General features: G+C 47.2%; 2 protein-coding genes, 1 long non-coding RNA gene and 1 pseudogene across 7 annotated transcripts in view; 3 read left to right on the top strand and 1 right to left on the bottom strand.

Annotated features, from left to right (window-relative positions):
- ASH2L (ASH2 like, histone lysine methyltransferase complex subunit) overlaps positions 1-14,415 on the top strand; it is a 44,201-nt gene extending 29,786 nt beyond the window's left edge. For 3 of the 5 annotated variants that reach the window (XM_064368738.1, XM_064368741.1, XM_064368742.1), the window contains 4 exons: positions 382-474; positions 3,573-3,671; positions 6,312-6,371; positions 6,467-7,212. In XM_064368738.1, coding sequence (XP_064224808.1) covers positions 382-474; positions 3,573-3,671; positions 6,312-6,371; positions 6,467-6,574 — 360 coding nt within the window. In that variant the 3' untranslated portion in view covers positions 6,575-7,212. Of the gene's footprint in view, positions 1-381; positions 475-3,572; positions 3,672-6,311; positions 6,372-6,466; positions 7,213-9,995; positions 11,570-12,859 lie in introns of those variants that run through there. The other 2 variants (XM_064368740.1, XM_064368739.1) reach the window with 2 other exon arrangements.
- Positions 2,229-3,354, top strand: LOC105733485 (ferritin heavy chain-like; annotated as a pseudogene).
- Positions 9,498-20,662, bottom strand: STAR (steroidogenic acute regulatory protein). Its single transcript, XM_012475987.3, has 7 exons — positions 20,467-20,662; positions 16,453-16,566; positions 16,015-16,142; positions 14,071-14,229; positions 13,745-13,929; positions 12,971-13,064; positions 9,498-11,834 (listed from the first exon to the last, which is right to left on the bottom strand). Exons 1-7 carry the CDS (start codon positions 20,528-20,530, stop codon positions 11,721-11,723), a joined length of 858 nt encoding a protein of 285 aa, XP_012331410.1. The 5' UTR covers positions 20,531-20,662; the 3' UTR covers positions 9,498-11,720.
- LOC135271461 (uncharacterized) lies at positions 14,600-15,164 on the top strand. The gene is made up of 2 exons (XR_010339608.1): positions 14,600-14,726; positions 14,831-15,164. It is a non-coding gene; the product is annotated as an uncharacterized LOC135271461 (long non-coding RNA).
- Positions 20,663-22,276: the final 1,614 nt, after the last annotated feature.

Genomic DNA, 22,276 nt, shown 5'->3' with positions numbered 1-22,276 from the left:
GTCTCAAAAAAAAAAAAAGAATAAGAGAGTGTAGACTCAATAAACTTGTCCTTTCTTTCGGTGAGATTATTGGAAAAGACGTGTGAATCTAGCCACTTTTATGGGTATTTTTGTTGTGTTAAGTGTGTATATATTTATATGGATGTATTTTCTCATGTTTCTTACTAAAGGCCTTCTGAAAATGTTTTAACAAACATATGCCATCTGGTATTTTTTAGGAAGTATATAATAGTTCAAAATCTAGCAAAATTAAACTGCAGAGATTTTTTTATGTCTGTTGTAGACCTCAAGGGGTTAATGCTATTTGTGTGCGGATGGGGTTTTTTCATGATAATGGAGCTGATACTTCATTGTGCCTTTTTTTCTCTCTTGGTTTTCAAGGCTTTGATAAAATTCAAGAGTTATTTGTATTTTGAGGAAAAAGACTTTGTGGATAAAGCAGAGAAGAGCCTGAAACAGACTCCCCATAGTGAGGTAAGTCATGGCCATAAGAACATTAGAATAATAAGGCCTTGAGCATTAAGAACCATTCCTTCATTATAAAAGTGAGGATGAGGCCCAGAGGGGAACAAAGGGGCATCCGGTAGACCCACTGGCCAGCAGCAAGCTCACCCTCTGCTTACTGTGTTTTGCTCTTTTTATAGTACCGTGCTGCTGCTGTTAGAGGCGTGATCCTGTTCTTTCCGAATCACTCTGTAAAATGTGTAAAAACAGTGGCCTGGCCAGGCAGGTGGATCACAAGGTCAGGAGTTGAAGACCAGCCTGGCCAACATGGTCAAACCCCATCTCTACTAAAAATACAAAAATTAGCCAGATGTGGTGCACCCCTCTAGTCCCAGCTACTTGGGAGGCTAAAGCAGGAGAATTGCCTGAGCCGGGGAGGTGGAGGTTGCAGTGAGCCAAGATTGAGGCACTGCACTCCAGTCTGGGTGACAAAGCAAGACTCTGTCTCAGAAAAAATCAAAATGAAACAGTGGCCTGATGGAGAATCTACAAGAGACTGAGGAAGCAAGTCCAGTGTCTTTATTCTTTATCAGAGGGGAGGTATCAAGTCCAAAGACAGGGAAACTGGAGTGGGAGAGTAGACCTTGTGGTGTGGCCCAGGGCACTAGGGTGTGATGGCTCACTCAGTGTCCTTCAGAACTCTCCCGGCCTCCTCCTCCAGGGTTGCTGAGAACATGTCTACCCAAGGTCAGAGCACAGTCAGAGAAAGGCTGGCACATCTGGGCCAGCCACAAGAGCCAAAAGTAAAAAGGGAAGTGGGGTGGAGAGGAAGAAAGTTAAGAGCTGGAAACATTTTTTTCATAAAAATGCTAATGCTGTGAATCCACCCAGGACACTAATAGAAGGACATGTAGGTGAAATAAAGAAACTAGAGTTTCAGCTGTTTGGGGGAAAGAAATACTAAAGAGAAACAGTTACTAGATCTAAAGATGCAATAACCTGAGAATACTGAAGCCCCCTCTTGCTAAGAAGAGAAGGGAGGCTTTTCTGAAGAACACATACAGTGGTCAAGAGAGAATATGCAGTATAATTCTGGGAGAGAAAGGACAAACATAAGGATTCAGAGATGTGACATAAGAGTCTTAGAGAGCCGGGCGCAGTGGCTTAAGCCTGTAATCCCAGCACTTTGGGAGGCCGAGGCGGGCGGATCACAAGGTCAAGAGATCGAGACCATCCTGGTCAACATGGTGAAACCCCGTCTCTACTAAAAATACAAAAACTAGCTGGGTGTGGTGGCGCGTGCCTGTAGTCCCAGCTACTTGGGAGGCTGAGGCAGGAGAATTGCTTGAACCCAGGAGGCGGAGGTTGCAGTGAGCCAAGATTGTGCCACTGCACTCCAGCCTGGCCCTGGCAACAGAGTGAGACTCTGTCTCAAAAAAAAAAAAAAAAAAAAAAAAGTCTTAGAGTACTCCAAAGTTAAAAAGCAGAAGTGAGAACTGACGCAAGGAAAGGGATTGATAGATAAATAAGCATTCTTAAACTGGTGTGGTCCCAGGGAGTCCACGGAAGGCCAGCTTACTTAAAAAAAATAATTGTAGACGTTCTTCGTCGAGAGTCGCCGTGGTTTCCTGCTTCAACAGTGCTTGGACGGAACCCGGCGCTCGTCCCCTACCCCAGCCGACTGCCCATAGCCAGCCCTCCGTCACCTCCACACCGCGCCCTCGGACCGCCCCAAGGCCCCCGCCGCCTCTCCAGCACCACGTAGCCACCGCCGCCGCCGCCTCTCCTTAGCCACCGCCATGACGACCGCATCACCTTCGCAGGTGAGCCAGAACTACCATCAGGATTCAGAGGCCGCCATCAACCGCCATATCAACCTGGAGCTCTACGCCTCCTATGTTTACCTGTCCATGTCTTATTACTTTGACCGCGATGATGCGGCTTTGAAGAACTTTGCCAAGTACTTTCTTCACCAGTCTCATGAGGAGAGGGAACATGCCGAGAAACTGATGAAGCTGCAGAACCAACGAGGTGGCCGCATCTTTCTTCAGGATATCAAGAAACCAGACCATGATGACTGGGAGAGCGGGCTGAATGCGATGGAGTGTGCATTACATTTGGAAAAAAATGTGATTCAGTCACTACTGGAACTGCACAAACTGGCCTCTGACAAAAATGACCCCCATTTGTGTGACTTCATTGAGACGCATTACCTGAATGAGTAGGTGAAATCCATCAAAGAATTGGGTGACCACGTGACCAACTTGCGCAAGATGGGAGCACCCCAATCTGGCTTGGCAGAATATCTCTTTGACAAGCACACCCTGGGAGACAGTGATAATGAAAGCTAAGCCTTAGGCTGATTTCCCCATAGCCACGGGGTGACTTCCCTGGTCACCAAGGCAGTGCGTGCATATTGGGGTTTCCTTTACCTTTTCTATAAGTTGTACCAAAATATCAACTTAAGTTCTTTATACCATTCCTTCAAATAAAGAAATTTGGTACCCAAAAAAATAATAATAATAATAATAATTGTAGAGATGGGGGGGTCTCACTATGTTGCCCAGGCTAGTCTTGAACTGGCCTCAAGTAATCCTGTCTCCTCAGCCTCCCAGCTTACTTTTGTAAATACGATGCAGTGAATAATAAAATATAGAACCGTTTGGCATATGTAGCACAGAAATTCAGAAAACAACGCCCAGGAGTTTGAGACCAGCCTGGGCAATATAGTGAGACCCTGTCTCTACAAAAAAATTTTAAAATTAGCTGGATGTGGTGGTGTACACCTGTAGTCCCAGCTACTTGGGAGGGTGATGTGAAGGATCACTTGATCCCAGGAGGTTGAGGCCACAGTGAGCCAAGATCACACCACTGTACTCCAGTCTGGGCGACAGAGCAAGACCCTATCTCAAAAAAGAAAAGAAAGAAGCCTGAATAGTGCATATTAACGTCCTTTGAAAAATCTAAGGTATTACATAAATTGAAGATGTTGTTGTTACACAGTTATATACTGTTCTTGGGTGTGTTATTACCAGTCTTGCAGTAGCACTTCTAAGGTATTTTCCTGGAGAGTTCTTCTTTCTGTTCTTTTTTACAATTGTGAAGTAAAATCATGGTTTTTGTTTCAGATAATATTTTATAAAAATGGTGTCAACCAAGGTGTGGCTTACAAAGATATTTTTGAGGGAGTTTACTTTCCAGCCATCTCACTGTACAAGAGCTGCACGGTACGTACATGTTTCTATCCCATGAACAAAACTGGAAGGAAGCAGATGAATGGGTCATGATGACAAAGTTACTGGGTGCTGGAAAGAAATCCAAGCAGTCTCAGATTGGCATGTGCATGTGTTGCTACCATTACTGTTAGTCCAAAAACACTTGGGTGTCTTAAGAAGTATTTGCTGGATAGAAAAAGGTCCTGCAATTAATGTGTGCCATACTTTTCCCTTGTGTGTGTGGTGTGGTGTTATTGTTCAATGGGAAGAATAAGAATACACATACACAAATCCTCCTGGTGGGATGTCATGATAACCCACCATTATTAATAATTGTTGCTTATATTGATTTTTTTTTTTTTTTTGAGACAGGGTCTCACTCTGTTCCATAGGCTCACCATAGCTTTGATCTCCTGGGCACAAGTGATCCTCCCACCCCAGCCTCCATAGTAGCTGGGACTACAGGAGTGCTAATTTTTTGGGTTTTGTTTTTGTAGAGACAGGCTCTCACTATGTTTCCCTGGCTGGTCTCAAATTCATGTGCTCGAGCAGTTCTCCCAACTCAGCCTCCCAAAGTGCTGGGATTACAGACAGACATGAGCTACCATGTCTGGCAATTTTTTTTTTTTTTTTGGTAATATCCAACATGAAGAAGGGGATTATCATTAGGGCCTGTTGGTTTTGTATATATATATGAATAAAAGTTGGCCAGGCAGGTTGGATCATGCTTGTAATCCCAGTGCTTTGGGAGGCCGAGGTGGGCGGTTCACAAGGTCTGGAGTTCAAGACCAGCCTGGCCAACATGGTGAAACCCTGTCTCTACTAAAAATACAGAAATTAGCCAGGCGTGGTAGCGAGCGCTACTCAGGAGGCTGAGGCAGAAGAATTGAAAGAAAGAAAAGTTAATGCATGGAGATTTCCATGTATTTTTAGTCTGTCAGTACTCACCATTGAAGCAGGTTAAAAGAAGGAAATCTTTAGTTTGCAAACAAAAACTGAGACAGATCTTCTAAAAACAGACAGATCTCAATCGATTTTGAAGTTTATTTTGCCAAGGTTAGGGACCTACCCGTAAGAAAAAAACACAGAATCACAGAAACAGTCTAGGAGGTCCTTGACCTCCTGGGTGCAGGTGATCCTCCCACCTCAGCCTCCATAGGTCTGTGCCTTTCTCCAAGGATGAATTAGAGGACTTAAATATTGAAAGGAGAAAAGGGGCTGGGGGAGTGGCTCACGCCGGTAATCCCAAAGATTTGGGAGGCCAATATAAGAGAATCAATTGAGCCCAGGAGCTCGAGACCAGCCTGGGAAACATAGCAAAACCCCCTCTCTACAAAAAATTAGTCAAGCATGGTGGTACGTGTCTGAAGTCACAGCTACATGGGAGGCTATGGTGGGAGGATCACCTGAGCCCAGAAGGTCAAGGCTACAGTGAGCCGTGATCACACTGTTGCGCTCCAGCCTGGACAACAGAATCAGACATTGTCTCAAAAAAAATACAAAGTAGGCCCGACACAGTGGCTCACGCCTGTAATCCCAGCACTTTGGGAGGCCAAGGTGGGCAGATCATGAGGTCAGGAGTTGAGACCAGCCTGGCCAACATGGTAAAAACCCATCTCTACTAAAAATACAAAAAATTAGCTGGGCTTGGTGGCTGACACCTGTAATCCCAGCTACTCAGGAGGCTGAGGCAGGAGAATTGCTTGAACCCAGAAGATGGAGGTTGCAGTGAGCTGAGATCATGTCACTGCTGTCCAGCCTGAGTGACAGAGCGAGACTCAATCTTGGAAAATAATAAAAAATAATAATAATAAAAAGTAAAATAAAGGGGAAATGAGGGCTGTAGAGGAAAGTGGGAAGGTATGGTCATCCACATGTTGCAAGAGAAAAGGAGCAGATAGGGGAACAGTTAATCGTATTCATCTTGTGCTCAGTAAGTTGGCACTTTACATAAGATAAGGTGAACATAAAGTGGCTACCTATGGGGATATTTAACCTTTATCCATAGGTGTCTGCTTAGGAACAAAAGGAAAGGCAGTTTCTTGCATGACTCAGCTTTCAGCTTAATTTTTTCCTTTTGACAGAGCAAATTGGGATCCTGAATTTTTATTTTTCTTTGACAACAGAAATCAACACAGACCTATTTTAGTTATCTAATTCTTTTTTTTTTTTTTTTGAGACGGAGTTTCGCTCTTGTTACCCAGGCTGGAGTGCAATGGCGCGATCTTGGCTCACCGCAGCCTCCACCTCTTGGGTTCAAGCAATTCTCCTGCCTCAGCCTCCCAAGTAGCTGGGACTATAGGTGTGCGCCACCACGCCCAGCTAATTTTTTGTATTATTAGTAGAGATGGGGTTTCACCATGTTGACCAGGATGGTCTCGATCTCTTGACCTCGTGATCCACCCACCTCAGCCTCCCAAAGTGCTGGGATTATAGGCGTGAGCCACCGCGCCCAGCCTTAGTTATCTAATTCTTAACGGACATCAGGATGTTGACCACTTTTAGTAATATTTAATATATATATCTCATTTGTTCCATTTATCCCCCAAGTATTACAGCCATGTTTAAAGTGAAAATTTCCTGTGTCAAATTAATTTTTCCAATATTTTTTGTCCGTTTTTTCCGCGCCTGCTTGAATTGAATTTTCTCCAGGTTTCCATTAACTTTGGACCATGCTTCAAGTATCCTCCGAAGGATCTCACTTACCGCCCTGTGAGTAACTTACAAATGCCCGCTTGTGTCCTCAGCATCCTTGGCTCTCGCCGTGGCTGCTCTGGTCACTGTTCCGTTTCTCATTCCTCCTACAGATGAGTGACATGGGCTGGGGCGCCGTGGTAGAGCACACCCTGGCTGACGTCTTGTATCACGTGGAGACAGAAGTGGATGGGAGGCGCAGTCCCCCGTGGGAACCCTGATCAGGTCCCTTTTTCTTTTCAAACAAGGACTGTCTAGGGAATAATACTGGGGGTTATGTTTTCATTGTAGAACTGTCTCAGATGTTCTCCTAAAGATACTACAGAACACAGCCTGTCCTGTTAGCAAGTTAAAAGGCTGGATAGGACTGCGGGAGGCTACCTGCCCTTCACCATTTTCTCCCCACTTCCAGTAACTGCTCTTATTTTGTGTGCAACAACTGCTGACTCCAGGATTGCGTAAGGCCCCTGTGAAATTGGTGCTGTACCGCATACCCTGCCAGCTGGGACTTGTTATCCTACTGTATTTTCTAAGGAGTAAATAATCTTGTCTGAGTAACTAACTTATTTAAGACATTTCCTTCTGTGGGCATTGACTCCATCTCACCTGTTTTCCAAGGAAATGGTAACCTGTTTATGAGAACACATGAAATCAATGGCTGTACATTTCAAACCAATCTAAAAGCTATTTCCTCTTGGTGTGGGTTTGGTTTTGTTGTTCATTTTGAAATACGCTTTTGAACACTGAGATCCCTGAAACTACTAGATCTCCAGAAGTGTAATTGTGAAAGAAACTTGCTTGCAATTTTAACAAAATGAGAAACTTACCAAATAAAATGTGTTTTGAAGTTTGTGTGACACTTTGCTTCCCTGCAGGTTGAGTGCCTCTTCGTGACAGTGTTCAGAAATGTGGGCAGCATGAGGAAGGGAGCTGGTACTGGGAAGAAGAGCTGGGTTTCTGACTTATGTCTTGGCTGCTTTCCTGTTGCTCCCATTCTTGCCAATCAGCCACCCCCTTACCTGTGAAAATCTGCCACCTTGAGGAGAGGAACAAAAGTTTCAGACGGAGTTTCGCTCTTGTCACCCAGGCTGGAGGGCAGACTAGTGGTGCCATCTCGGCTCACTGCAACCTCTGCCTCCCGGTTCAAGCGATTCTCCTACCTCAGCTTCCTGAGTAGCTGGCATTACAGGCACGTGCCACCATGCCTAGCTAACTTGTATTTTTCATAGAGATAGGGTTTCACCATGTTGGCCAGGCTGGTCTCAAACTTCTGACCTCAGGTGATTCACCTGCCTCAGTCTTCCAAAGTGCTGGGATTACAGGCGTGAGCCACCATGCCTTGCCCCTGGAACAAGAGTTCCAAAGAGCTAATGGTCTCCCTCCAGCTCCTCCCTTTGGATGAGCTGTGGATATTGATATATGCAGATGATTTTCTGTCTTATTAATCTTCCTTTGCCCTTAGCTGATGGCTAAATGGCAATTTCCAGACTATTAAAGACTGAAATGTAAGAATGAGCCTTCCAGCCTTGGTGGCGTGTGCCTGTAATCCCAGCACTTTGGGAGGCCGAGGCAAGTGGATCACTTGAGGTCAGGAGTTCGAGACCAGCCTGGCCAACATAGTGAAACCCCGACTCTACTAAAAATACAAAAATTAGCCAGGTGTGGTGGCACGTACCTATAATCTCAGCTACTCGGGAAGCTGAGACAGAGAATCACTTGAACCCGGGAGGCAGAGGTTGCAGTGAGCTGAGATGGTGCCATTGCACTCCATCCTGGGCAACAGAATGAGGCTCTGTCTCAACAAAGGAAAAAAACGAGGCTGGGCGCAGTGGCTCATGCCTATAATCCCAGCACATTGGGAGGCCGAGGCAGGTGGATCACGAGGTCAAGAGATCGAGACCATCCTGGTCAACATGGTGAAACCCCATCTCTACTAAAAATACAAAAATTAGCTGGGCATGGTGGCGCATGCCTGTAGTCCCAGCTACTCGGGAGGCTGAGGCAGGAGAATTGCTTGAACCCAGGAGGTGGAGGTTGCGGTGAGCCGAGATCACGCCATTGCACTCCAGCCTGGATAACGAGCAAAACTCCATCTCAAAAAGAAAAAAAGAAAGAGCCTTCCAGGCATGGAGGCCCACGCCTATAATCAGCATTTTGGGACGTCAAGGCAGAAAGATTGCTCAAGACCAGGAGTTCAAGACCAGCCTAGGCAACATACCAAGACTCCTTCTCTATAAAAAATTAGCCAGATGCGATGGCACATGCCAGTAGTCCCAGCTACTTTGGAGGCTGAGATGGGAGGATCACTTGGGCCCAGGAGTTCGAGGCTGCAGTGAGCCATGTTTGCCACATTGCACTGCAGCTTGGGCGACAGAGCAAGACCTTGTGTCAAAAAAAAAAAAAAGTCTTCCTTTTGTATTCCTTTGTAGTTCCCTTGTCTTAACTTTTCAAATATGTCAGTCTTATAAGGGCAAAGGCAGCCCTCCCAGGATTGCCCAAAGACTTCTGCATTTACATCTCTACCTCGGTTAATAGGTAGAGTGGCTCACCATGTGGTGGGTGACATGCTTCTGCAGAGTCACCCTGTTATGCCCGTAGCTCTTCTGAATATCTTGTTATTTTCCTGTTTAAGAGAGTTCCCACACTTGAAGAGAATATTGGTGTTTTAACATAGTAGCATTGACTAATATATTTGTCTCCTGATGAATCACTCAGACACTTTGATTTGGCCACTCCATATCTCTGAACAGGAAAGCTCATATAGATGGAGTGTGATTGGAGGCTGAGCCTCAGCCTTAGACACCTATTAATGCATGAGCTGTTCAAGGGCAGACCTGGTTATAAAGCTTCTGGGTCATCGGAAGGAGTCCTTTGAGGGACTCCAAGAAAATGAGGGTGGTATTATTTAGAAGAAGCTGAATGTTAACTCTTTGTAATATAAATTACCACATATAAGTTGTATACCCACTCTTCATCTAAATTACAAAATTAGCTTTTGTATATATTTGATTTTCACAAATCAAATGTTATAGGTGATAATGTTCTTCTCAAACTTCAAAAGTGTGTGTGTGTGTGCATTTGAAGGGCTCAGAGAATATCTACTTTTCACATAGTCCTATATAAAATAGTTTCTGTAATCAGATCAACAGTGGTAACTTTTTTATTCCAGTGTAACATTAAACAAGTGGGAAGATATCTACAGAGACCATAAAGACACAATTACATAGTTTGAAGGAGGCAATTAGAATCCAGCAAACCAGTGTGTTTGTTAAAAGCCCATTTCTTCACTGTCAGCCTTTCTCTTGAAACTAGAATATATATTGCTTTAAGGTATCTTTAAACAAGTAACCATTTTCTCTTAGCTGGTAGTGGATGATAATTCCCTTTTAGAAATACTTCTCTACAACTATCCTCTCTCAACTCTGAGGCTCCCTGGATAAACAATTTCAATTTTATCCATGCCAAATATAAACTAAGAAATAATCAGAATAAATTATAATAAATACCTCTACTAGTTGTAAAATTTTAACACCTCAATAAATGCCACAGTGTTTCCACTAATGCTTTTTTAAAAAATTTTAATTTAGTTTGTTGTAATTTGGTTTCATCTACTCCTTTGTCTTTTTTTTTTTTTTTTTTTAGATGGAGTCTCACTATCTTGCCCAGACTGGTCTCGAACTGCTCTCCAGCAGTCCTCCCACCTCATCCTTCAGAGTAGCTGGCATTGTGGGTAGGCACCACCATGCCCAGCTCCTGTTTTATAATATATAAGCCAGAGCTCTATTTCCAAATGGTGCAAATCATCAATGCTATTAAAACAAGAATGGAAAAGCTTCAGGTGGTAATGGCGATGTTTTCATCCTCCCTATACTCTCATCCCTCTGTGTGTGTGTATGTGTGTGTGTGTGTGTAATTTTTTTTTTTTTTTTTTTTGAGACTGTCTCACTCTATCACCCAGGCTGAATTGCAGTGGCTCCATCTTGGCTCACTGCAACCTCTGCCTCCGCATTCAAGTGATTCTCCTGCCTCAGCCTCCTGAGTAGCTGGGACTACAGGCATGTGCCACCACACTTAGCTAATTTTTCTATTTTTAGTAGAGACAGGGTTTCGCCATGTTGGCCAGGATGGTCTTGAACTCCTGACCTCAAGTGATCCACACACCTCAGCCTCCTAAAGTGCTGGGTTTACAGGCGTGAGCCACCATGCCCAGCCCCAATGTATATTTTTAAAGCTTAAATTCTCTGATTCCTGGGAAAGGGAATTTGCTTTCACCATATTACTCCTTCATCCAGTCACTTCTCCCAGAATACTTTTAGTCTATTTAAGCAGAGAGATTAGCAGCCCCAAATCAAGTCAACAGCTGTGGAATTCTCTCAGCTACTAATTGGCACCATAAGTAACAAATGTTACCTAATACTAATTATTCTCTCATGTTTGGCACTGTCTTTCCTTTTAATTAGATAAATAAACATTCTCAGTTATAACCTTCATCTTCCAGGGCCCATTAATCAGCTATTGCTTAAGTTCTTTAAGAACTCATTTAGGTTGTGCTTATCATGGAAATTACATTTTTATGAAAGATCCTGGTAACAGAGTCTAAATAATTGAATTGTATAAATTCCCAGTAGTTCCTTTCCTTTTAATGAGCCCGACTCATTTAGTTTAACAAATTAAAAGCTTTGTCCTGGACTTCTCTAGTGTGAAGTTGTAATCTAGCATAGATTTTTTAAAATAGTACAGTATTAAAACATACAAACTGATGTTTTTGTGTGAATTATGATTCTTTATTCTGACTGGTGCCTACAGAAGCAATAGGGAAACCTATCTAGTTTTGTCTTTTTCCGTAGAGAAAGCTTGGACTATGTTTCTGGAAGGCACCCACTGTGGGATGCTGCTTGTTCTGTGGTGTTGCCATGCAGCAACTGGGAGCAGTGGAGGGCTGCTGGAGACCCTCTGAGATTCTGCTTTGTGTACACACGCTGCCTGCAGGGCATGGCATTCTTGAGCCTATAAAGGAAGACTTCCTGGGCCCTGTGGTTAGTATCCCCCGCACCCATATCAGCCACTAGCATTTTAAAGATGATTTTAGGTGGGCACATAAGGACCCAGAAAAAAAGTTTTAAAATTACATCTTGTCATAGTTAATCAGTGAATGACGTTACCTTTTAATCCAAGAGCCTCATCCCTTTTTTCTTGGTACTAAAAACTTTTACCAATCTGAATCCTAGTGTCGTACTCTGAACACTAACCCCACCCATCCCACTGTCGCCAGATGGAGATCTTAGATTTGCAGGCTTCCAGCGGGATTCTTCTAATGAGCATCCACACCAGTGCAGCTGGGCACAACTGGGAACGGCAGGCTGGTCTTCAACACCTGGCTTCAGAGGCAGGGTAGGACTCGAGGCGCTTGCGCAGGTGGTTGGCAAAATCCACCTGGGTCTGGGACAGGACCTGGTTGATGATGCTCTTGGGCAGCCACCCCTGCAGTAGGAGGTAGGAGAATTTGGCCATCTTGTGGGTGATGGCCCATATAGACCCTCTGCACCCTATCACAAACAGGCTGCCAGGGGCTTGGTCTTCAAGCTCTGTTAATAGGTGCAGCCTTTGAATTGGCCGGGTCAGGGGCCAGAGGACTGCCTTGCTGCCCTGCTCTCATGACTTTCAGAAGCACAAAGACTGGCCAACGTTTCAGCCTGGTCTTCCCAGTTGTGTGACCCTGAACAAGTTATGTCACCTTTTTCATGCTTCAGATCTCTGGACCTAAGTTTCCTTCTTTCCAAAACGATAACTACATATAGAGTTGAACTTTGCTATGAGACAGAAGAAGGCCGGGCACAGTGGCTCACACCTGTAATCCCATCACTTTGGAAAGCTGAGGTGGGCAGATCACTTGAGGTCAGGAGTTCGAGACAGCCTGGCCAACATAGTGAAACCCTGTCTCTACTAAAAATACAAAAATTAAGACAGGTGTGGTGGCATACACCTATAGTCCCAGCTACTCAGGAGGCGGAGGCGCGAGAATCACTTGAACCCAGGAGGCAGAAGTTGCAGTGAGCTGAGACCATGTCATTGTTCAGCTTAGGTGACAGAGTGAGACTCCATCTCGGAAAAAAAAAAAAAAAGGCCAGGCGCCGTGCCTGTAATCCCAGCACTTTGGGAGGCTGAGGCAGGCAGATCACAAGGTCAGGAGTTTGAGACCACCCAGGCCAACGTAGTGAAACCTCATCTCTACTAAAAATACAAAATTTAGCCAGCGATGGTGATGTGTGCCTGTAGTCCCAGCTACTCAGGAGGCGCCTGTAGCCCCAGCTTACTCAGGAGGCTGAGGCAGGAGGATCGCTTGAACCTGGGAAGTGGAGGTTGTAGCGAGCCGAGATTGTGCCACTGCACTCCAGCCTGGACAACAGAGCAAGACTCCGTCTCAAAAAAAAAGGGAGCCATCACAGGCTTTGGAGATGGTAGAGTAGCAATTAGGCCATCACTCACGGCCCTTCCTTTTCTTACAGCCTGTGATTCTATCAGAATGGAAGAGGATTCTTTGTGCTGCATGGGGGAGGGGAAGAGCCTGTTTTTCTCACTACCACCTGCCCCCCGGAGCCATCTCCCATTCCCTTCACCTTGAGGTCGATGCTGAGCAGCCACGTGAGTTTGGTCTTGGAGGGACTTCCGGCCAGTGGGTGAAGCACCATACAAGTGGGACCGTGTTCCGCCCTGGCAAATGGAGAAGTCAAGTCAGGAGGACAGTTGCGAGTTGAGTTCTCTCTTGCACTGGCTGGTTACGCCAGTATCGTAGATACACGTTTCTAGAGTAACTTGTCTTTTCTAAGTCTCATCAGGGAAGTGCCCTTTGCCAAGCGTAATTATTTGGCAGTTGGCATGGTTACCACCTCATCAGTATAAAGCCTGCTTGTAGCTGGAGCAGCCCCTGAGGCCACTCGTGCCCTTTAGTTGCTGGATTACAGGGAGGTCAGGGAAAGGATTCAGGCTGGTGGCTGGGCTGGGGCCTTGTGAAATTCAGGAAGCCATGGTGTTCTAAGTGGTATGGTTTATTTCAATATGTTAGTCGACATTACAGCTGTGCCTGAGCATACTAGCTGAACCTCAGCCCTGCCCCATGCCTCACAAAATAATAAAGGTTCCTAAACTTTCTGGGAGGGTCAGGGCAAGTTTAAGGTTCTTAAACTTTCTGGGAGCTGTCTGGATGGCCAGGTAGGGCCTATCTTGTTCTTGTCCCCTGCTTTGGTAAATCAGTATCTTCTTTTGCACAAGGAAACCCTGGTTGGGGATCAAGGGTTGATTTCTTGGAGCTGGGGATGCAGTCCACATGTTTGGATGCACACCTGCAGGCCTGTGTTGGAAGAGGGGGGTTGGGAGCCTGCCACCCGTATTACCTGATGACACCCTTCTGCTCAGGCATGTTCCCGAAGTCTGTGGCCATGCCAGCCAGCACACAGGTAGAGCCTCGGCGCTTGGCACAGCGCACGCTCACAAAGTCACGGGGACCCACCAGGTTTCCTGCTGCCTCTGCAGCCAGTTCATGGGTAATGACTGTATCTTTTCCAATCTTCTGCAGGACCTACCAGGCCATGGGGAACCAGAATCACAACTCAGCCCGTGTTGAGCTAAACACCCCCCACAGCTAGGGGTCCCCTCTTTGATCCACCGTTTCCACTGGGCTCTTCTGGGCCCTTGCCACCCACACCTGGACTTTGCTTACCTTGATTTCCTTGACACTGGGGTTCCACTCCCCCGTTGCCTCCATGCGCTCCACGAGCTCTTCATAGAGCCTCTCCATGGGCTGGTCCACCACGACCTCCAGCCGGAACACCTTGCCCACATCTGGGACCACTTTACTCATCACTTTGTCCCCATTGTCCTGTCAGAGAAAGGAGCCCCCAGAAGAGGGTTAGACAAAAATATTCTTGGCTGGGTGCAGTGGCTCACGCCTGTAATCCCAGCATTTTGGGAGACTGAGGCAGGTGGATCACGAGGTCAAGAGTTCAAGACGAGCCTGGCCAAGATGGTGAAACCTCGTCTCTACTAAAACTACAAAAATTAGCCAGGCACAGTGGTGGGCACCTGTAATCCCAGCTACTCAGGAGGCTGAGGCAGACGAATCGCTTGAACTGGGTGGCAGAGGTTGCAGTGAGCCGAGATTGCACCATTGCACTCCAGCCTAGGTGACTTAGACTCCATCTCAAAAACAAACAACAACAAATATGTGTATGTATGTGTGTATATATATATATATATATATTTTTTTTTTTTTTGGCCTAGGTCTCATAGATGATACCAGGCAAGGTGGGAAGGGGAACAGCAAAGGAACTTTAAGCTGAGCATGAGGAAGCCTGGAACTGTCCTAAGATAGAGTCGGTAATCATTGTTACCATGGCCTTGTGCGTCTGCTGACGACTGGAGGAGGTTACCTGCTGTCACTGGGCCCTTTTTTATATCTTTTTCTTGTTTTTCTGAGACAGAGTCTTGCCCTGTTGTTGTCCAGGCTGGAGTGCATGACAATCATGTGCAGTGACATAACCTCAACCTCCTGGGCTCAAGTAATCCTTCTAGTTGTGTCTCCCAAGTAGTTGGGACTACAGGTATGCATTTTTTAAATTATTATTATTTTTATAGAGATCTCCCTGTGTTACTCAGGCTGGTCTCAAACTCCTAGGTTCAAGCAGTCCTCCTGTCTCAGCCTCCTGGCATGAGCCACTGCGCCCAGCCCCCCTGGACCCTTTGTTTTGGTGGTGAATGATGGTGGTATGGGTAGGTCCAACTGAAAAGACCCTTACTTGACTTCAGAAGCTCAAGGATCCCAAGAGAGAAACCTGGGAGTGGGAAAAGTGGTTTACATCAGCTTAACTAGATACATGGAATGTTGATGAGATCTTAAAAATTTGTTTCAGTTCAATGCCTCATTCCACACCGGAAGAACTTGGGGCCAGAGAAGGCCAGTGATTGGCCCAGGAACCCTTAGCTAAGAGTAGCGCTGGCCTAAGTCCCGGGTTCCTTGACTCCCAAACGAGTAGTCTGGTAACTCCATTACTCTGAGAACTTAGGGAAGGAGGGGTTCTACCTGAACTTGGGTAGTGGGCAGCATGTCAGCTTTTGATGAAGGTAAAGCCACCATAGTCTCCGTAACAGAGCCACCAGCATTTACTGTGAACCTGGTTACTGTCCCCAGTGATGCGGCAGTGCTCAAGCACAGAGAACCCCAGAAGGCCGTGGGCCACTCTGTGTTCTAGTCCAGGCCTGTTACAGGGTGAGCCCACATTACCCCCGCAAACCCCGCCACAGGTGGGCTGACAGCACAAGACAGTGCACTTTGGTGTCATTAGGAGACCTGACCCAGGGCAATGAGGACTCGTGTGCACTTAGGAGTCCCCCTTGCATGGTCCCTGCCAAGTGGGTCCACAATGCAATCCTATCCTGTAGCTAAGGACACAGGAATAGTGTTTCTCCAACAGGACTCTCCAGGGTGCCTTCTATGGGGGAAGAGCGTTAATCTGAGAATATATTCTCGGGAGAGGTCTCAAGTTAAAACCACTGGCTGCCCACTGACTGCTGCGAGACAAGAATTCTGGGAAGAACAGTAGCCCCAGCTGGCCTTGAGGATGGCAGTGGAGCAAGGAGGAACCACAGTCTTTTTCTCCACGCTTACCTGCTGGCTCTCCTTCTTCCAGCCCTCCTGGTTGCTAAGGATGCCCAAGGCTTTCTGCATGGCCTCCTCCCCCTGTCGGAGATAAGCCAGCTCCTGGTCGCTGTAGAGAGTCTCTTCCAGCCGAGAACCTGGGGTACACAGCCGAAGAGAGACAGAGCTTCCTTCATCTCCCAGCCTCCACCAGCTCTCATCCCTGGAACTCTGGGTCTATTCTTTCCTCTGAAGAGCCAGGACTAAAGCCATAGGGGCCAGCCTGCTGGTTGAGTTAGACACAGCCACCACAGGTGATCAGAGGGGGATCTGACCTTGAGGAACTCTAGCTGGGAATGTTCTGTCAAAATGAAAGAAGGGCAGGAGGGGAGCCAAAGCCACATGCACCACATCACCCTCCCAGGAGCTTCCTGCCAGCACCGGGAGCCCAGAAGCCTCAGCACTTACCAAGTAGAGAGCTCCTCCGCCGAACCTGGTTAATCCATGCACTAGGGGTGGGGCCCCCCAGGGCCCTCCGGTTCAGCTCCTGGCCAATGGCCATCACAGCCTGTTGCCTCAGCCCTGCAGGGAGGGAAGAACCCTTTTCTAGGAGCTGGAAAGCCCCTTAGAGATGGACCATTCACCTCCTCAACTTGTCACAAATGAGGAAGTTGGCTTGGAGAGGGAAGTGACTTGCTCAGGAGCACACAGAATTCTAGCAGGGACCTGAACTAGACCCAGGCCCCTAACTCCCACTGCAGTGCTCCAGGGTCCAGAAATCTAACTTCCATCCAGGGTGGTCAGGCCTGGCCCTGCCTGGGGACGGGCTGTACCAGACAGAGCCTGCTGGATTTTCTGTCCCTAAAGGGGAAGAAGCTGTGTTCAAACAACCAGAAAAATCCTACTTCAGAAGGAGAATACAACCCTTGAGGTCTGCATGCTTGCATGCATCTGTGCTTATGTGAGGTCTGTCTGCTTACATGAGGTCTGTGTGCTTGCATGCATCTGTGCTTACATGAGTCTGTGTGCTTGCATGTATCTGTGCTTGCATGAGTCTGTGTGCTTGCATGTATCTGTGCTTAGATGAGTCTGTGTGCTTACATGAGTCTGTGCTTGCATGAGTCTGTGTGCTTACATGAGTCTGTGCTTGCATGAGTGTGTGTGCTTGCATGTATCTGTGCTTGCATGAGTCTGTGTGCTTGCATGTATCTGTGCTTACATGAGTCTGTGTGCTTACATGAGTCTGTGTGCTTGCATGTATCTGTGCTTGCATGAGTCTGTGTGCTTACATGAGTCTGTGCTTGCATGAGTGTGTGTGCTTGCATGTGTCTGTGCTTGCATGAGTCTGTGTGCTTGCATGAGTCTGTGTGCTTGCATGTATCTGTGCTTACATGAGTCTGTGTGCTTGCATGTATCTGTGCTTACATGAGTCTGTGTGCTTATATGTATCTGTGCTTGCATGAGTCTGTGTGCTTACATGAGTCTGTGCTTGCATGAGTCTGTGTGCTTGCATGTATCTGTGCTTACATGAGTCTGTGTGCTTGCATGAGTCTGTGTGCTTGCATGTATCTGTGCTTGCATGAGTCTGTGTGCTTACATGAGTCTGTGCTTGCATGAGTGTGTGTGCTTGCATGTATCTGTGCTTGCATGAGTCTGTGTGCTTGCATGTATCTGTGCTTGCATGAGTCTGTGTGCTTGCATGTATCTGTGCTTACATGAGTCTGTGTGCTTGCATGTATCTGTGCTTACATGAGTCTGTGTGCTTATATGTATCTGTGCTTGCATGAGTCTGTGTGCTTACATGAGTCTGTGCTTGCATGAGTGTGTGTGCTTGTATGTATCTGTGCTTGCATGAGTGTGTGTGCTTGCATGTATCTGTGCTTGCATGAGTGTGTGTGCTTGCATGTATCTGTGCTTACATGAGTCTGTGTGCTTGCATGTATCTATGCTTGCATGAGTCTGTGTGCTTGCATGAGTCTGCTTGCATGAGTGTGTGTGCTTGTATGTATCTGTGCTTGCATGAGTCTGTGTGCTTGCATGTATCTGTGCTTGCATGAGTCTGTGTGCTTGCATGTATCTGTGCTTACATGAGTCTGTGTGCTTACATGTATCTGTGCTTGCATGAGTCTGTGTGCTTACATGAGTCTGCTTGCATGAGTGTGTGTGCTTGTATGTATCTGTGCTTGCATGAGTGTGTGTGCTTGCATGTATCTGTGCTTACATGAGTCTGTGTGCTTGCATGTATCTGTGCTTGCATGAGTCTGTGTGCTTGCATGTGTCTGTGCTTACATGAGTCTGTGTGCTTACATGAGTCTGTGTGCGTGCATGTATCTGTGCTTTCATGAGTCCGTGTGCTTACATGAGTCTGTGCTTGCTTGCATGAGTGTGTGTGCTTGCATGAGTCCGTGTGCTTGCATGAGTCTGTGTGCTTGCATGAGTCCGTGTGCTTGCATGAGTCTGTGTGCTTGCATGTATCTGTGCTTGCACTTATCTGTGCTTGCATGAGTCCATGTGCTTGCATGAGTCCGTGTGCTTGCATGTATCTGTGCTTGCATGAGTCTGTGTGTTTCCATGAGGTCTGTGTGCTTGCATGAGACTGTGTGCTTGCATGTGACTGTGTGCTTGCATGCATAATCTGCTCTGTGTGTCCCTGGATTCTGAGCCAGGCAAGTCCTATCCATCTAGTGAGGACCACCTCACTGCTGGCTGCAGATCTAAGCATGACTTCCGGCTCTAACAACAGTAGCTAATTCAGTCCAGTGTAATTGGAAAGACTGTGTCTGATTGACTTGTGTAGCCTTCAGTGGCAGCAGGAGATTGATTCAAATGACCTTGGGTGCTAATCAGCTCTACAAAAGTGGCCTCTTGTAGCTGGTTCCTGCCTCTTCCTGGCTATTCAGTGGCAACCAGTCTTCCCAACCCCACCGTCTTCTCTCTCTCTCTCTTTTTTTTTCAAATGGAGTCTTGCTCTATTTCGAAGCTGGAATGCAGTGACTTGATCTCGGCTCACTGCAACCTCCACCTCCTAGGTTCAAGCAGTTCTCCTGCCTCAGACTCCCAAATAGCTAGGACTGCAAGCGCACACCACCACGCCCAGCTAATTTTTGTATTTTTAGTATAGACGGGGTTTCACCATGTTGCAAGGATGGTCTCGACCTCTTGACCTTGTGATCCGCCTGCCTCGGCCTCCCAAAGTGCTGGGATTGCAGGCATGAGCCACTGCACCCGGCTGTCTTCTCTTTACCTTGCCCTCCTGTCTTACTCCCCTGTTTCTCTTCTCCATCTTTTCTTGCCTGTGGCAGTCAAGTCTAGTATTTACTCTGCCGCTGTGGGCAAGACTTTCTTGGTATCCCTGCTCCAAGCCTTGTCCAGCAGTAAAAGAAGGCAACGTCAGAAATACTTCAAAAAGATGGCCAGGCATGGTGGTGCATGCCTGTGGTCCCAGCTACTCAGGAGGCTGAGGCAGGATAATTATTTGAACCCAGGAGGCTGTAGTGAGCCAAGATAGCACCACTGCACTCCAGCCTGGGTGATAGAGCAGACTCTCCCTCAAAAATAAAATAGGCCGAGCGCTGTGGCTCACACCTATAATCCCAGCACTTTGGGAGGCAGAATTGGGCAGATCACCTGAGGTCAGGAGTTCAAGACCAGCCTGGTCAACATGGCAAAACGCTGTCTCTACTAAAAATACAAAAATTATCCAGGCATGGTGGTGTGGACCTGTAATCCCAACTCCTAAGGAGGCTGAGGCAGGAGATCGCTTGAACCCAGGAGGTGGAAGTTGCAGTGAGCCGAGATCGTGCCACTGTGATCAAGGCTGGGCAATAGAGCAAGACTCCATCTCAAATAAATAAAATAGGCCAGGCCTGGTGGCTCACACCTGTAATCCCAGCACTTTGGGGGGCCAAGGTGAGAGAATCCCTTGAGCCCAGGAGTTCGAGACCAGCCTGAGCAATGTAGCAAGACTTTGTCGCTACCAAAAAAAAAAAAAAAATTAGCTGGGTGTGGTGGTGCACGCCTGTAGTCCCAGCTACTCAAGAGGCTGAGATGGGAGGATGGCTTGAGCCCAGGAGTTTGAGGCTGCAGTGAGCTATTACTATTACACTGTACTCCAGCCTCTGTGACAGAGACCTTGATTCAACAAAGAAAAAGTAGAAGAAAAAAAGAACAAAGGAAGAAAAAGGGGAGGAAGAAAGGAAGAAAGGGACGGAGGGAGGGAAGATAAAAGGAAAAAAGAAGAAAGAAAAGGAGAAAAAAAGACTGGAGTTCTAGAGGGGAGACCAGAAATTATAGAACCTGGATGGGATACATCTTAGTAACCAGCCCACTTCTTCGGAGGGGAAAACTAAGATTCAGACGAGAAGAAACTTGCCCAGGTTCACCTAGTAAGAGGCACAACTAGGATCAGAATTGGGTGGCCTGAGCCTCATCCGCTGAGAACTCTTGGCCAACCCCTCATCGCCTCCTTCCCGCAGCGCTCACCCTTCATGTTGCGCATGTGTCTATAGGAGCTCCCGGCACACAGCTTGAATGTCGCTAGCAGCATTGTTTCCTGGCAGATGTGGCAGTGGTGGGGCCGCTGCTGCTACTGCTGCTGCTTCTCTCAAGAGTGGTTCTTCGTCCTTCTGGAGCCCCTCAAGCTTCACCTCTGAGTGCCGCAGCTGCAGCCTGGACCTGGTGTTCTGTGTCTTAAATACCCTCCGCTGAAGGCTGTGCATCATCATCAGGAGATAAAAACACCGTCACTCACTGTGCAAAGGAAGGGGTCAAGGATAGAACGATTGCCTCACACTGCTGCTTTGGCTATTTGTGGGGAGCGCGGGGGGAGGGTGTAGCCAGGCTGGAGAGATGGAGGGGAGAGAAGCAGCGGCCGCTGGGTTGGGGGCAATTTAGATGAAAGCACACGGTAGTTCTCAGGAGTTTAAAGTGCAGATTTCTAGCTCTTGTCCTCAGAAACTCCAGGCTCAGCTGATCTGGAATTGAGGCTCAGAAACCTGCATTAAAAAAGAAGAAAAAACTTCCCTTGGCCAGGCGCAGTGCGTTATACCTGTAATCCCAGCCCTTTGGCCAAGGTGGGCAGATCATTTGAGGTCAGGAGTTGAAGACCAGCCTGACCAACATGGGAAAACCCGTCTCTACTAAAAATATAAAAAATTAGCCAGGTGTGGTGGCGCACACCTGTAGTCCCAGCTACTCAGGAGGGTGAGGCACAAGAATCACTTGAACCCAGAAGGCAGAGGTTGCGGTGAGCCAAGATCGCACCACTGCATTCCAGCCTGGGCAACAGAGTGAGACTCCGTCTTCATACATACATACATACATGCATAAATAACTTCCCAGTGGTTGCAATGCATGTGTTTTGTGTACACACTACACTTTGAGAACCACCGTCTCAGGCAAGTGAACCAGGGTGTTTAACAGGCAGTAGAGACCATCTGGCTGCTGTTCTGGGTGAGGACCCTGAAGTCCAGAGAGTGGAATTGCCTTGTTCGAGGTCAAACAGCTGGCCAGGGGCAGGGCCAGAACAACAACCCAAGCCTCTGGCCTTCAGGCCATCTGCACAGTTTCTCCTGCAGTCCCCAGGACACTTGGTATGTTCAATTGTCCATTTATTTACTCATCCATTTATAGAAACAACCTTTCCCAAAGCCCTGTTCTGAGTGAGGGTTCCTCTTGAGTCTACACTGGAGCAAGAATGACCTCTCATGGCTGAGTTGGGGGTGCAGGCTTATCAGCTTACAGCAGCGAGAAGACGTGGGCCTGGGCCATGCCTGCACCCTTTCTCACACTTTTCCCCCAGTAGCTTTGGCTGGATGAGCTAGTCTGAGGGTCTTGGTATGTGCAGAAGCTTGGAAAGACAAGGCATTGGGGTATTCACCCTAGTCTTTGCACTTTGGGGGCCCTGTCAGGCTGAGCGAGGCCCTGGGAGGTCTCTGCATTTCCCACTCACCCTCACCCAGGCACAGCACGTGCTGGGCTCTGACGGAATCTCTTCCCTTTATGGTGACCTTGAGGCTGCTTTTAATCCAGATTGATTCACTGGTCAAGAATATTGGGAATGGAAAGACTTGCACTGGAACTGCCCCTAGCCAGGGCCCTGCTCCCTGTGTGAGGGGGTTCTGTGTCCTCCCACTACCTTAAAGAGGCATAGGGGAGCCCTAAAAATAGGGAGCAGTACCGGGGCCCCACACACTCTCACTGTCTCCCCCACTCCAGACAGGGTGAAAGGGACAGGATCTGCTCAGAGCCAGGCCTAGCACCTGGAGCCCATACAGAACAGGGGAGTTGTCCT

Source organism: Aotus nancymaae, unplaced genomic scaffold (genome assembly GCF_030222135.1).
Source record: "Aotus nancymaae isolate 86718 unplaced genomic scaffold, 86718_ANA_hifiasm-v0.15.2.pri h1tg000079l, whole genome shotgun sequence".
In the NCBI taxonomy this organism is placed as follows: Eukaryota; Metazoa; Chordata; class Mammalia; order Primates; family Aotidae; genus Aotus; species Aotus nancymaae.
This window is presented reverse-complemented; position numbering and strand designations above follow the sequence as displayed.

What these genes read in the sequence shown, in the direction of transcription:
- STAR (XM_012475987.3), bottom strand. Translation starts at nt 20,530, where the DNA reads ATGCTGCTAGCGACATTCAAGCTGTGTGCCGGGAGCTCCTATAGACAC. An exon ending in CCAGTGTCAAGGAAATCAAG is followed by an intron (nt 13,930 to 14,070) that starts GTAAGCAAAGTC and finishes ATGGCCTGGTAG; the next exon opens with GTCCTGCAGAAGATTGGAAA. An exon ending in GAGCAGAAGGGTGTCATCAG is followed by an intron (nt 13,065 to 13,744) that starts GTAATACGGGTG and finishes TCCATTTGCCAG; the next exon opens with GGCGGAACACGGTCCCACTT.